Source organism: Neolamprologus brichardi, chromosome 3 (assembly GCF_056152115.1).
Source record: "Neolamprologus brichardi isolate AB-2024 chromosome 3, ASM5615211v1, whole genome shotgun sequence".
NCBI classification, from domain to species: Eukaryota; Metazoa; Chordata; class Actinopteri; order Cichliformes; family Cichlidae; genus Neolamprologus; species Neolamprologus brichardi.
The window spans coordinates 46,924,733-46,939,633 of NC_142106.1; the positions used below are offsets into that span (position 1 = coordinate 46,924,733).

At 39.6% G+C, this 14,901-nt stretch overlaps 1 protein-coding gene across 5 annotated transcripts in view; it reads left to right on the forward strand.

Annotated features, from left to right (window-relative positions):
* The window catches only part of sorcs2 (sortilin-related VPS10 domain containing receptor 2), a 375,253-nt gene that overhangs the window by 323,290 nt on the left and 37,062 nt on the right, over positions 1–14,901 (forward strand). For all 5 annotated transcript variants that reach the window (XM_087837752.1, XM_087837753.1, XM_087837754.1 and 2 more), the window contains 2 exons: positions 8,412–8,591; positions 14,701–14,847. In XM_087837752.1, the coding sequence (XP_087693878.1) occupies positions 8,412–8,591; positions 14,701–14,847 (327 nt within the window). The remainder of the gene's footprint in view (positions 1–8,411; positions 8,592–14,700; positions 14,848–14,901) is intronic.

A 14,901-nucleotide genomic window follows, 5' to 3' on the forward strand; every position in this document is an offset into this window, starting at 1 on the left:
CTGACCCCACTCTGTGATTGTATGTGACCACTACGCTTCTGAGCGTATGCCTAGCTGCTGGGTGGCTGTAGCTCAGGAAGTACAGCAGGCCATGCCAAGTATTCTTGTGCAAGATACTAACCTCAAGTTGCTCTCCGATCCATCCATTGGAGTATGAATGTTAGCTAGGAGGCACTAAAAGCTTAGAAGAAAGTGAATGTGGGACGTTGTGTAGAGCGCTTTGATTACTCTGGGAGAATAGCAAAGCGCTATATAAGAATCAGTCCATAGCTGCTTGATTTTATTCAACTTGTGGCCATGGCAGTGATTGAAACACCTGAATTCAATTATTTGGATATTTGAGTGAATCCTTTTGGCACTATAGTGTACTTCATCACAATGGTAACCATTTAGAGCTCCTGTTGTATGTTTCTGAATGGCTGCCTGAAAAGGTAAGACAAGGAAAAAAATCAAGGAATGACGTATTTGGCAAGTGTAACATGACCAACATGGTTGTCCTGCCTTTGTAAGACTTCTCAGCTATTGTTCTCAGTGATCCATGTAGTCACTGTGGTCACAGGCTTGTACACCAATCCTGGCTACATGATTATAAGTGATTACTGTTAAACCTTTTTCTCTTTTTCTGTTACTGTACTTTTACTATAGACTGTGAACATCAACGTATGGAAACAAAACTTTTAGGAGGCACGGCTGAAGCAAGGCAGTCAGAGCACACAATGCATAAGTCACTGTGAAAATCCAAAACAAAGGACTGTTAGGATATGCAAGGGTGAGATGATTGATGGTCAGTCTTGTATGTATGCCTTTAATAGTGAATGTTGTCTGATAACATTAAAACCTGCTGTCTCTTTCACCTAAATGTAAAACAAGATGTACGAAAACATCTTTCACTTTCACAATTTCCTCAATTTATTCTATGCGTCCTTCTGCTAGTGTGTGCAATTTAAAGTCAGGGGATCCTTATTTTCACTCATTCTTGTGGTTTGTTTTTGCTCCACACAGGGTTGGTAGATTTTTCAGGATGTGCACCCAGACAGTTTTCTTTCATGTGTAAATGTAAATGTAAATTGAGCTTTACATTCTGCACCTTCTCATTATAGTGTTCTGCCTTTGCCTTTCTAGTGTTATTAGCACTGTGCTGAGTTTGGATCAAGTACACGGTGAAATACACTGCTGTGAAAGAATATTTTCCCTCTTCCTTCCTTTTTTAAGTGTGCCTATGCCAAGAGGCACACTTATTACTATTCCTCGGATTTATTATTAAGTGTGCCTATGCCAAGAGGCACACTTATTACTATTCCTCGGATTTATTATTCTTATTCTCAATCTTCCGCCTAAAATTACAACGCGTAACTCGCCCCACAGTTTTGAGGCAAGGTTCACATATGTTATAACATCTTGTGCGGCTGGATCTGGAATGGTGTGCTATGACTTTTGGTGTTTATGACTTTTATAGTTTTTAAATATTAATATTTTCGTGAAAATTTTCCCACACTTATCTGTCCCACAGTTTTGAGACAAGGGTTACATATGTTATATCATTTTGTGTGGCTGGATCTGTACTAGTATGCTATGACTTTTGGTGTTTATGACTTTTATAGTTTTTTAAATATTTAGATTTTAGTGCAAATTGGGACACTTTGCCAACACAACACATTTGTGGTGTGTTGGCTCTCTCTAGTGGTATGCCGGGAGTGGTACGGCCTGTCTACCCTTATTTGGATTACCGTAATGACGACAATATCAACGGCGCGCACAGCATCGCTGCTTTCATGAGCCATTGGAATTTTTAAGGTTGCGTGAACCATTGAATAGTTACGGTAAGCGAAAGGGTGTATGCTTGGTGGAAAACTCCATATCCCACAATTCATAGCATGCCTCTACCGAGTGAAACAATGGCGGCTGCCACCTCGTTTTTATATTCCTCTTATTCGTGTTTCTAGGTCAAAAAATAACCTTTAAGATATTTTCAGGCGAGAATGTAGCTGTCTAAACTTCTAATATCTGCTCGTTTTATCAAGACATCCCATATTAGCAACCGTTATCTTACGATGTTGCTGCTAGCTAGCTAGCACGGCTAGCTAGCAGCAACATCGTAAGACTTTTTACAATCAGTTACACAACAGAGTTTCTATACAGCTGTGTGTGTGCTAAGTTATTGATGTTGAACTTTATGACAGCCTCCCCTGTCATTCTCTCGCCTGTTGAAACTTCAATCATGAAACTGATCAATGATCAGCTTTTCTCTCTTGTTTGTTTATCGCTAAACAACAGCAGCATGTTTAAGCTTGATCAGCTGTTGTTAGAATTCATTTGATTTAATTTCTAGTATCAGCTGATGTTTGCTGGAGCCACAGCTGAAAAAAGGGCTGGTCCTAACCATGAGATGTCCTTACTGAATCATCAGAGCTGAACTGGTGATGGAGAAACAGGTTTACCTTTTAGGTGACATTAATGAGTTGAAGGGAAGTTATGAACTATTTCTGAGAGACAAATAACACCAAGCTCCTTTTTTGTGTAGCTAACAGCTGGTAACTGTGCAGGGGCGGATCTAGCAAAGTTTTTGCCAGAGGGCCAGGTAGGGCATTAACAGGGAAAGGGGGACACAAAGATGTACTTTTCTTTCTTACTCTCATATAAAATATTTAGCTTTTATTAAATAGTTATCTGAATCTTACAACCAAAATTTGTATAACAATACACAAGATTGGCTGTAGACCATTGTTAATCATTCAGAACACTGTGTAAAAATAACAAAAAACAAAAAGTGAATGCAAAAGTGCATAAATATTTATTTTACGTGTTTGATGTGTGTGGTGGGGCGTGGTCTGCAGTGCCGCTGCAGGGGAGGTGGACCCACGGGTGTAAAGTCTGTGCTCTCTCGGCTGTTGTTTGGGTGTGTGTTGGGCTGTGAGTTGAAAAGCTACAGCCGGCTGTGTGGGTACACCAACCATGTGTGAAAAGTGGTCCATAACGTAATGCTTCAAAGCAGAAGTCCCATTGTACCACGGCAGACCCGACAATGTTTGCATGAACGCAAACATTGTCGGGTCTGCCGTGGTACAATGGGACTTCTGCTCATGAACCTCTGTGCACAGCGTCTGCAAATCGGGGCTGTACGAAGTCACCTCATCTTTACACAAAACTGTAAGCTGTCATCTGTGAGGAGCGAGCGGTGTTTGTTTTTACCATGTGGACAATGGGTGCTCTGCTGAGTTTTGCTCTCTGTAGCCGTATGAATGGCAAACTACACTGATTAGCAGCGGCATAGGCACACTTAAAATTTCTCATGAAATTTTCGCTTTCTAGTTTCATATTTATTACTCTAAAATGTTCAGATCATCAAATGAACTTTAATATTATAGCGTATGGCAGATTTAATTTCATGAAAATCTTCAGGTATTTTACTAGCTTAGAGTAAAGAGGTTTTACTGTACATATTAAGCAGATAATGTTTTTTTTAATGGGGGGGGGGGGGGGGGGGGGCTGTGTTTTGCTTTTTGGGGTTTTTTTTTTACATGGGAGTCTATGAGTACAAGCCTCAAGTGGGAACCTGAGAAACTATTAGTTCTGTAATTGCTTCATTTTTCAGCTCTAGTGGTTGCCACTTCAAGAGTTTCACCCACCACAAGGGACCAGAATCTGCCAATTTCCAGAATTCTTGATTGTTGACTGGCAGATCAGCCTCACACAATCAGGCAGGCAAATCAAGCATGTGAGTGTGGAAAGGACACTCACAGCCACATGGTAACCCACTAAGGCTACGTCCACACTAGCCTGGATAGATTTGAAAACAGCGTTCGTCTGAAAACGCTACGCGTCCACACTAGTGTTTTCAATCATTTTCACAGAGTTGTGTGCCCACATTGAAACGACCAAAAACGCTTACGTTCCAGTACTGCGCATGCGTGAAACGCAAGAAAATTTTACCTGCCTCATTTCTGTCTGCCCCTTATTTAGAGAATGTAAAATATTGCAGGTAATTGTAGATTTACACCAATACATTTTCAGTTTAGTATTTGCTCCTCTTTTCTGTTATTTGCAAAAAGATCCTATAAATTACTGTAGTTTGGGGAAAATCGCAAAGTTTAATTATGATGAAACTAAAAATTTACAGTGAAAAAATGTACATTTTTCGTCTACATACTTAGGAAATTATTTTTTTGTTTCTATCAGCAGATCTCGCATTTTAAAAAAAAAAAAAAAAAAAAGGAGGGGGCGGGGGGGGGGAGATGGGAATGTCCAAGAGAATTGTAATTGGTGCCTCTCTGGTACAATCTGTTTCGTAACCATCTTTTTTTTCTTTTTCTTTTTTTTTTTTTAAAGAGGCTTTTGGGCTTTTTTTTTTTTTTTGTTCACCAATTCTGCTTTTTGTTTTTGTGTTAAAAATTTAAAAGACAATTAAGATTGCATGTATCCTTGTTACAATAAGGATTTATTGATGAAAAGAAATGTGGGACATAGTATCTCAGGCCATTAAATATGCTCATGTGTTTCCCTTTTTAATAACTATTACCTATATTGAGACAACAGTGCTTTTTTCCATCTTTATCACATCCGATTCCTGAGTTGAGTCACAGGATATTCTTTTCCTTCCTACTCTGTTTGGCCACTAAATTGAGGTCTTCCACCCAAGCGTTTCCATGAATACTGTCTGCATATATTTACATTGTCACCCCACCAGTCCTTGATGTTGGTGTATGATTGTTTTTTTTCTTCTTTTTGTGTTGTTTTTTAGTCCCTCTGGTAGGTGGAGGACTATCTCTGAATGTTAAAAAGGCATCTGAAGCTAAAGTTTAGACATTTTTCAGTTCCAACTCCTCCCAAGCTCCATACTGCTGCCTCAGATGAACTGTCAGCCAAAAACAGGCTGCAGTGCAGGGCTTTAATGGAGGACTGGAATAGAAGAAGAAAGAGAGAAAAGGTATATGGAGTTGAAGATGCAAGGAGAAGTAAATGAGGTGGAATATTTGTGTTTGAACTGAAACATGATGGTGTCATTATGAAGACTGCTCATTTATTTTTTCATTTAGAGGCAGTGTTGCATGGTAATGTGTTATACAGGAATGACAATATATCTGCCTGGAACGTGCAGCATAACAAACGATGTTCTACTTTCATCATATAATAGTTATATTCTTTGATGGTTTTTGGTTGAGTGTTGGCAACTTGATTTGCTGATTAGGCATTTTGACATTGTTTGATGGTTAAATGTTCAACTTACTGATTGCCATTGCCACAGTCTTGTGTAATTTGAGCAGCAGTCTCTCATGTTAATGCATGAGCAGTGCCAGAAGTCTGTAGATGTTAATAAAGACTAATTGGTTTTGAGTTAACAGACACTGGCAGGAATAAGAATGACCACAAAAACAAACCTAACTGAGCTGAAAAAGCATATAAGACAGTCCAGAAGAACTCAAAGTCCAATAGACAAATGACAGAAATCTAGACGAGGACTGTGAGGCAAAGCCAGGACTAAAAAGGACACGGGGAAGTAACTGGGGACAGGTGGAACCAGCAGAGATGGGCTGTATACAGAAAAAGTGAAGTTACAGTTCAATATTTAGGTATTGTGCCGTTTGATGTTGCACTTCGTAGATAGTCTCTGTCCAACTAACACACAGCCAATTTCACACAGACACCAATCTTATGTGTCTCAATAAAAAAGAGCTTGTACTTTGCTGTATGCCTCATTAATTTAGAGTTGGAATGAGTTGCCTGTTTAATAAGGGAAGTTAGACCAGATTAATCTGTCTCGTGCTGCCTGTTTGATATTCTTTAATAAATGCTGAAAGACTCTTTCTGGACATCTTCACCTCTTTGCACTCCTTCCCGGCTGAAGAATTGTAAAATATTACTTCTGTATTTGTCACCCAAATATATTCCATTTGCTGACAATGAGAATTGCTGGAGGAATTTCTTTCAGAGCCATTTATCAAGCCAAAGTAGGAAAACATTATGACAACACCTCAAGACACAAAAGTTTGGGATTTCAGGTTCAAAAAGTAAAAGTACTCCTGCAGAAAAATATTCCCCATTAGTCACATTAGTCTATTTGCAGAAGTTTGAAACTGAGCCCATTTTAAATACTTTATATTCTCTTTAAGCTTCAGTAGGGTATCACTATTTAGCTCAGAAAAAGACCTAAATCTTAATTTTAAAAAGCATAAATGTATTTATAACATTTTTAAAATGACATCTGAATTAATAGGTTTAAGCATTGTGTGACATTGATAAGTGTGAATATGGAATTATAAACAAATACAAGATGTTGTATTTGGAAACCCCCTTATTTGTTTAAATTGACTGTTTTATAAAGAAGGATTTAGCAGGAGCTGATGGTTTCCCTCCACCATCAAGGCTTTTCTTGCTGATGTGCTTTTCACACTACTCCCAACTCATCTGCATCACACATGTTGACCAAGATGGTTAGTACAAAGAAAGCTGAGGTATCGTTGTGTGCTTGTTTAATTGCTAGTCCTAGTTCTGTTCTGGTAACTGTTTTCACTGTTCCCTCAGAACAGTGAAAGCAGAGGCATCATCTCTGTTTCCCATTAATTCCCCATCAAAGAGGGGAGATTTGTCCACCATGCACAAACAGCCACAAAATGCTGCTTGCATTTGAACTTGAAAAGTTAAAGCCATTCTTAATGGGATATGGACACGCACCTGAATCTGGCCAAACACAGATTCCGATGCCCCCTTAGTAAAGCAGAGTCGAGACTGCTTGCACTGTCAATAGTCAACTGCAGCCACAAGTTGGCAGTGATTTGAAGGATAGATGCAAAAAGGTGAGGGGCTGTGGGACAGAATGCTGTTTGAGATGAAAGGAGAGAGACTGTGTTCACTGTGCTACTGTTACGCCCTGTCCCCTTTAGCCCGGGGTAGCCACTGGCCAGAGGTGCAACCTTATCTCGGAATAGTGGAAGAACACGGAAAAAGAGTGTAACCGCGCATAAACCAGTGGCTGGAAGGCCCACGGTTTGATCCCGTGGCTAACGAGCCGTAACGCTACTCAGCTGCGGCACCCAGAACCTGAAAGACGGGACAGGAAGGGGGAAAGGGAAACAACAGCATTCTCCCACAGGCAGCGTCTCCTAGCCATATAAACAACCGTAACAGCTACATTTGAACTAATGTCAATTTTTAGATTTCACAAGACAGGCACTGCTTACAAATGCAATACAATTACATTTTCCACACTTGGCCAGGTAGGCTTGGCTAACCTTTGTCCCTTAATAAATAAAAGAAGAATAATTCTTTATATACAAACATTGTCTCTTCCCAATCCCAGAGTAACAAATACGGCTGTATTTAATAAGCTGCTTAACACTTTTGCACCAATCTCACACTGTGGTACAATAGGTGTGCTGACATTGCCATAAATGGCAAAAGACTCAAGTCTCTTATAAGACCATACCATGTGTCCTGTTTAAAAGCTTTGTGTTTACAAGTGTTTAAGTTAAGTCTTTTATTGCTCACAGTTCTGTTGGATTCAAAAATCGAACAGCTTTTTTTACTTTCAGGGAAGCATTAGTGGTTTTCAGGTCACAATGTCAATTCTGCACAGTAAAAAAATTAAGCTAAAAGGTACCCAGTCCTTTCAAATGTGTCACCATGGGTCCTCAGACAGCATCCGTCCATAATCAGCACTGTGGCAATTTGCAGAAAGCTGCTGAGTGACTCAGAAAGAGTACCTTTATGAATATGAAGATCAGCATATGGCTTTCAATATTGCTATTACTTGGAACCACCACCATAAATCTAAGGGTAATTGAGCTTGAGTGTTTTTCATAAACAAGATGGAAGAGTGTCAGTGATTATAGACACACCTTCTTGGCTTCATCTCCAAATGTTATGTTAATGTAATCACTAATAGAGAGAAAGTGCTGAATTGCTCTTTGATCCTTCATTACAGTCTTTCATGAGTGATGAAACCATTTTCATCAGAGTCTCAAGAGCTTTGTCAGATACACCTAACGGTATTCTACACGCCAGGAAACAGTGTTCAGTGGGTAGAACCCTTATTCGTCATCTCCCCCGTTTTCTGTTGAGTTTTTTCCTCACTCTACATTTGTATTTATCCGATTATGTTCCCTGGCTTGCTGTATATCACTGTCAAAGTTCTATGAATTACACTTGCTTCTGTTACTGATTTATCTATTCTCACTCTCCTTTCTTTTCTTTATTCAGTTTCTTTTTTCTGTCTTCTCTCCATCTGTCATTACTTGCTTTCATTTTCTTTGTCAGTCATTTCTCTTGTATTCATTATCTGTCATTATTACCTTATTTTCTCTTTTCTTTCTCTGAGCTTACTTTGTTATTCCATCCCCTTTATTCTCTTTATTCAGTTTGCTTCTTTTACGCTTCTTTTCTCTTTTTCTCACAAATTTTTCTGTTTCATTCTCTAGGATGTTCAGATAGTGAGCACAGATGAGAACCAGGTCTTCCTCGCCCTCCAGGAGTGGTACCAGTCAGACACATACAACCTGTACCAGTCAGATCCCGAAGGCGTCTACTACTCCATCGTCCTGGAAAATGTTCGCAGCACCAAGCAGCCAGAGGAGAATGTTCTCATTGACATTCTGGAGGTAAGATGGGGTGGTAATTTTAAGGCACAACGACTCAAAACAGTTAAAAAGTGATTTACTTGTCAAATTGCTATTATTTCTTTAATGAAATAACATCCAAAGCCTGGGCAACATTGTTAGCAACTGTATTATAATACACAATCAGTACAAGAAAAACAGAGAATATTGTTAACCATATCCTTGCGCATGTTCATTGACCTGAACATGCGCAAAGTTTCAAGTAGAAAAGAGTAATGTGAATGTTAGGAAGCACTTTAACTTTTTGTTGTGAGAAACGAGTGTTCAAATTAGTTTCTTACTTCAAAAGTCTCTCTGTTGTTTCCTTTCTAAACTAAACACCAGTTTCTTGACTCTGAATCTTAGTACATGTTTTAAAGTCTTCTGTTTTTATATGTGTCCCTTATAGGGAAGTCAGGCTAAAAAGTTGTTGTAGTTCCACAAAACAGTTTTGTAAGCAAACCTGTGGGTTTAAGAGGGAAATAGAGAGAAAAAAGGACAAAATGTAAAAACTATTTTTATGACAGAAAATTCCTGTTGATTGCAGAAGGGGTACACTGTGTCCTTATAACCCACCCATTAACACACCCCGTTTGGATCTTTTAATCAAACTGTTTTCCAGCCCAGGTCATGGTGGTGGCAGGCAAAGCTACAAAGCTTAGGAAACTGGGTCATTTTTTTCTGGACAGCACTTCTAACCCATATTGAGTGATCAGGGGACATATAAACCCAAGTTAAACGTTAATTCCTTACTCTTCTCCACATTAAGCATGCCAGGAAAACTTTCACATTACAAGGCAGCTATGCTATGCAGTTGTTCATTTGTGTATGTCCTGAGTCTTTTGCCAATTTCTCCAGATAAATGGGCACAGAAGACGTGACACAAAGGGTGGAGGAAGAAAGAGAGAGGGAGCGTTAGAGGGGAAAGAATAGGCAGTGGATCATCTCCTCCTTCCCATGTGTCATCCCTTGCTCTGGGCTGCGCTTTCGTCACAGGCTGTAGATATAGATAGAGAGGTGAACAATATATGTGCGATGAATAAAGACAGATTGAAGCAGAAGGACTATAAAATACAGACAGGAAGCCAGAAGTACAAAGAGAATACAGGCAGGCTTATGTACTTTGATTTAAACGATTTGTTTCTCTTGTGTGAACATCAGTGCCACTGAGAGCTGAGGAAGGCTATAGAAGCAGACATATCTGACATGCTGCCTGGCTTGGTCTAAATGTTTTTGTTCATTATTGTTTCAGTCTTTTATATTTTATCTTCAGAACCTAAAGCTAACAATATCACAGCCGCAAAAACTAAGCAGTAGATATTGATTTCTGTAAACTTGTCACGACTGAGGCAGCAGTCGTGTGATGAATAAATGAGGACCCAAGATGCAGACGGTGATGGAGATGCGAGTGGAGGTTTATTTACAGTGAAAATAACAGAAGTGAGGGCAGGACTGAACATAAACCTAAACTGGGTGAAACTAACAAACAAACCTGGAACATAAGGTCAGCGGGAGAAACTCAGAGATGGCAGATGAGGATGGCAGAACAGGGAGACGTAGAGAAACATAGGGAATGAACACAGACGACGCGACGAGGAGCACAGGCAGACACGCAGTATAAATACACACACCAGGTAATTAGGAAATGGCAGACAGGCGGGGACACAGCTGGAACTAATGGACATAAAGAGACACAAACCTACAAAGTAAAACAGGAAACTCACAGACTGTTTTACACTACCAACTGGGGACCCGAACAGAACACAGAGGAGAGACACAGGTAGGGATGATAAAAAACACACAACTCAAACCCTAAGAACAAATACAAAATCAGAATAAACTAGAAAAATGATAATAATAAACTTAAAGCGCTGGGTCACCAACCCAGGACCATGACAGAACTAAACTTTGACAATCCAGTGGTTTAAACCCTAATGATGGTTAAACGGCATATTCTATTTGATATTATGACTCAGACTCTGGAATTCAAAGTTACGTTAAATTTCAGTTTTAGATTCCTTTATCTAGATTACAACATAAAACCAGTACCGGTAATATTAAAAACGGAACTAGCACACATAAAAAAGCAATAAATCAAAATGTTAATGTCTATAGCTTCTGTTCCTTGTAGGACATCAATGAGGTAAAACACATACTGTATATTGTGGGTTATCACACCCCTGCATGCCCTGGCTAAAGACACCTGTATTCACACCTTTAAGGCAGATGATGTGATGACATATGCACAGCTCTTCCCAGACTTACACAACCCTGTCATCGCAGTCATCCCTCAGTTTTGTAGCTGCCCTTCACTGAGCTATGCTACACAGAGGAGTATCCTGAAAGTGTACCTCATTCTGCTCCTTGAGGGAACAGAAGTTACAGACATCACACTTTGTTCCTTTTCAGTCATTTTACTTACTACAACACATATAGTGTGGGAAATATATACAGCCCCGGAAAGCAGCCACCAGACCTAAGTGGGACCTAGTGCATTGTAGACTAAGCAGAAAGGACAAAATAAGGTAATGAATGAGCGATCACTTCTAAGTGATAGAATTGAACATGTTTGCAGTGATGACCAACTAGCTGCAGCATAAATATCATCCACAATGACCCCTTTAACAAGAGCCCCTGAATTTCCCAATTCTCATTCATTACCTCATATTCAATTCAGCGTTATTTATTTAGCCCCAAATCATCAGTTGCCTCAAGGTGTATTCTATTATAAGACCGGGCAACATAACAGAATAAATACCTAAAATAATACAATAATAATAAATAAAATGTGCTCTCACACCCCGAGGCAAAGAGAGACTCTTGGAGCGTTATGCCAGTAAGCCTTCATAATCCACTGGGAGAGCTTCTGTTTAGACAGAGCTCTACTACTGGCTGGATTAGCAAAACAGGCAATCAACTGGTCAGATAAACACACATTCTGAGTGCAGTCAATGTATATATTCAGTACTCACACCAGACAGAGGAAAAGCAGCCTCCTCTGCTCTTCAGAAGCCAAAGGAAGGAAGCAAAAACTCAGAAGCTCAAATTTCACAGAGCTACAAGCCACAGGAATAACCTTAGGTAAATGTTACATTCATACATAGTATAACTCTGAAGCCAACAGACAACTGTGTGCAAGAAGGCAAAGCATGAATGTCACCCACTGGCTTTGTAGAACCCAAAGCAAGAAGCAACGCGGTCTTATATGAAAGGAACTTCATATATACAAACTTAAAGATTCAGTTGGTGCGCTGTATACCTGCCGTGACCCCCATTAAAGCAATTATGATTAGCACATATAGATGTCAAAAAAATTTAATGATAGAAAAGGTAAGACTTTTATCCAGCAGTTCCTGCAGGAATTTTAAAACATCCACAATAGATCACTGGAATGGGAGAATGCGTCGGTTCTGGCTCCATTGCTCAAAGTTCTGTTGTTTGTATGCATACAAGCCTCTAGTATATGAAGCCCCAGCACTCTAAATTTTTGCCGCCACATTTGGGTGAAGACCTGGTTACCAAGTTTGACCTCTCAACAGGCAAGTATGCAGCTGCCATAGTACTGAGCATGGATGAATCACCTCCCCTCCGACCTGAGAGAGGAGGTCTTGCAGAGAGGACGGCGTCACTGCCAACACACTGATTATCTCTGCATACCACAGCTTTGCTGGTCACCAAGGGGCCACTAGAATCTGAGAGGCACTGCTGAGACACTCTTTCTTGAATTACTGGTATCATTTCCTTTGGGGGAAAGGCATACAGGAACATGTCAAGGAACATGCGCTACCGCATTCATCCCCAGAGGTGCAATAATAGTTGGTTATGGACAAGGTTATTATCGTTAACGAAAACTAACGAAATAACGAAAACTAGAAGTGAAAAAACATTTTCGTTAACGGAAATAAAAATAAAAACAAAAAAAGGAAAACTAACTAAAACTATAATGAGTGTTCACAAAACTAACTAAAATTAACTGAATTTATAGCAAAAATGTGTTTAGTTTTCATTGATGTGTGCGTGTCATACAAGAGTCAAGGATGAAAATGAAGTTTAGTTTACAGATTTTTTTCTTGCTGTGTCTCATTATGCCAGCAGGTGGCAGTACGTTAGTCGAGTCGTCTGTGTTGCTGCTCCATCCACGCGCAGAATCATGTCAGGAAAAGTCGGGAGCCAGAGTCCAATTTGGGATTACTTTGAATATGACTGTGTTTTGGATAAAGCAAGTGTCTTGTAGTGGAAACAGACAAATTATGAGGGACATTTCTAAAGGGAAAAAAATCCCACAAACCTTAAAGTGCACTTGAAAAGCTCACACAAGAAGGCTAACCTAGCTTACCTTGAGAAGGTAAGGGAGCACACTCAACCCTCATCCCCAGAAAACAGAAGCTAACCCCAGGCAAGGCAGCGTGAAGCATCCCGAGACAACAGGACTGGGATATCTACACAACTGTGTGAGTCAATTACCTTCAAAAGGTTTATCAATTAACTTGAACCAAAATTACGAACACCCGGTGCTGCGAGAGTTAATAGTCTCATTGGGGCCAAGATATACATTTTATAGTTGCCTGGTATCAATGGTTGTTCATCTGCATTTATTTATTTATTTATTTATTTATTTATTTATTTAAAGAACCCATAGGTGGGAATGTGAGTTGTCTGTCTCTGCTTGTTAGCCCTGCGACAGACAGGCGACCTGTCCAGGGTGCAGTATGGTAGCTGGAATAGCAACATACCCAAGGATAAGCAGAATGACTGATATGATGAAAATGGGATTTTGTTACACTTAATTATTGCAAACACAACTAAAACTATAACTGAAACTAATCAAAACTAAACTGAAACTAAGGATTTTCAAAAAAATAAAAACTAAACTAGCAAACAATTGGTAAAAACTAATTAAAACTGATATAAAATTGAAAATCTGAAGTCAAAACTAAATAAAAATAAAAACTAATGAAAATTGCAAAACTATTAAAACCATGGTTATGGAGAAGTAGGGGCAGTGAGCGAAGCAAAAAGATCTACTTCCACTTCACCAAAAAGATCCTGCGAGATATCCCATACTACATGTGTTCTACTGAATGACTCAGCTGGAAGAGAACATTCCCTTTGCTTGTTGAACTACATACAAGAGTTTGGCTAATACAGCCTAATTTGTTTTACATGACCTCTAGCTTAGTATTAGCCAATGTTAAGCTGCTGTCAGTCAGCTGATTGAATTTACAACTTTGTCTTTATTTTAGCATCTGTGTCACATTTTGTTTTAGTAGTTAACATAAATTCTTGTTCTGTGACAGGTAGCAAGAATGAAAGGAAAGCCCATAAAGTTGATTCTGTTCATCTGGACGTAAATTTTTCAGTGGGAAAAATGTTTCCTCGCACATCCAAGTGATTCTTGCTTCCCTGGCTGCTGTATCCGTGGGGATTGTGTTCACTCTGTGTTGTATAGCCCTGATGACACCCAGTTTGTGCTCCAGTGGATGATAATGATCAAATCTTACATACTGATATGTATGTGTTGGTTTACAGTAAACATGATCATCCAGAATCAGTTTTGGGGGATTTCCTTACCTGGATGATTGAGCATGCATCAACACAATGAAAGGAAAGACTTGTAAGAGGGTACTGAGACCTAGTATGATGTATGTTTTGGAGATGATGACATTAATAAAAAGACAGGAGGCAGAGATAGAGATGGTAGAATATATTAAGATTGTCATTCGGGGTGACCTTCTAGGGATAGGATGAGATGATCTGCTGCGGTAACCCCTATAGCAGGTGTAGGGGAACTCCAGGCCTCGACGGCCGGTGTCCTGCAGGTTTTAGATGTGTCCTTGACCCAACACAGCTAATTTAAATGGTTAAATTACCTCCTCAACATGTCTTGAAGTTCTCCAGAGGCCAAGTAATGAACCAGCCCTTGAGGCCTGGAGTTTCCCCACCACTGCCCTAGAGGGAGCAGCTGACAGAAGATTAAGCAGTAGTTACATATATACCACATTTTTTTTTCAAAATGACTTGCATCATGTTCAAAGATTTATTTAAAAGGGCAACAGAAATAACTTTTTGCAAAATTAACCCAAGCTATGAAAAATCTATCTCATTCTGTCAGGTACGTGGAATCAAAGGAGTCTTCTTGGCAAACCAGAAAATTGATGGAAGAGTGGCAACTGTAATAACTTACAACAAAGGACGTGACTGGGAACCCTTGGCCCCACCTACCACTGACATGAATGGCAAACCCGTCAGTTGCAAAGCGGTAAGCACCCTTCTAACCAAACTAGTCTGTACTCAATACAGATTTTTACAGAGT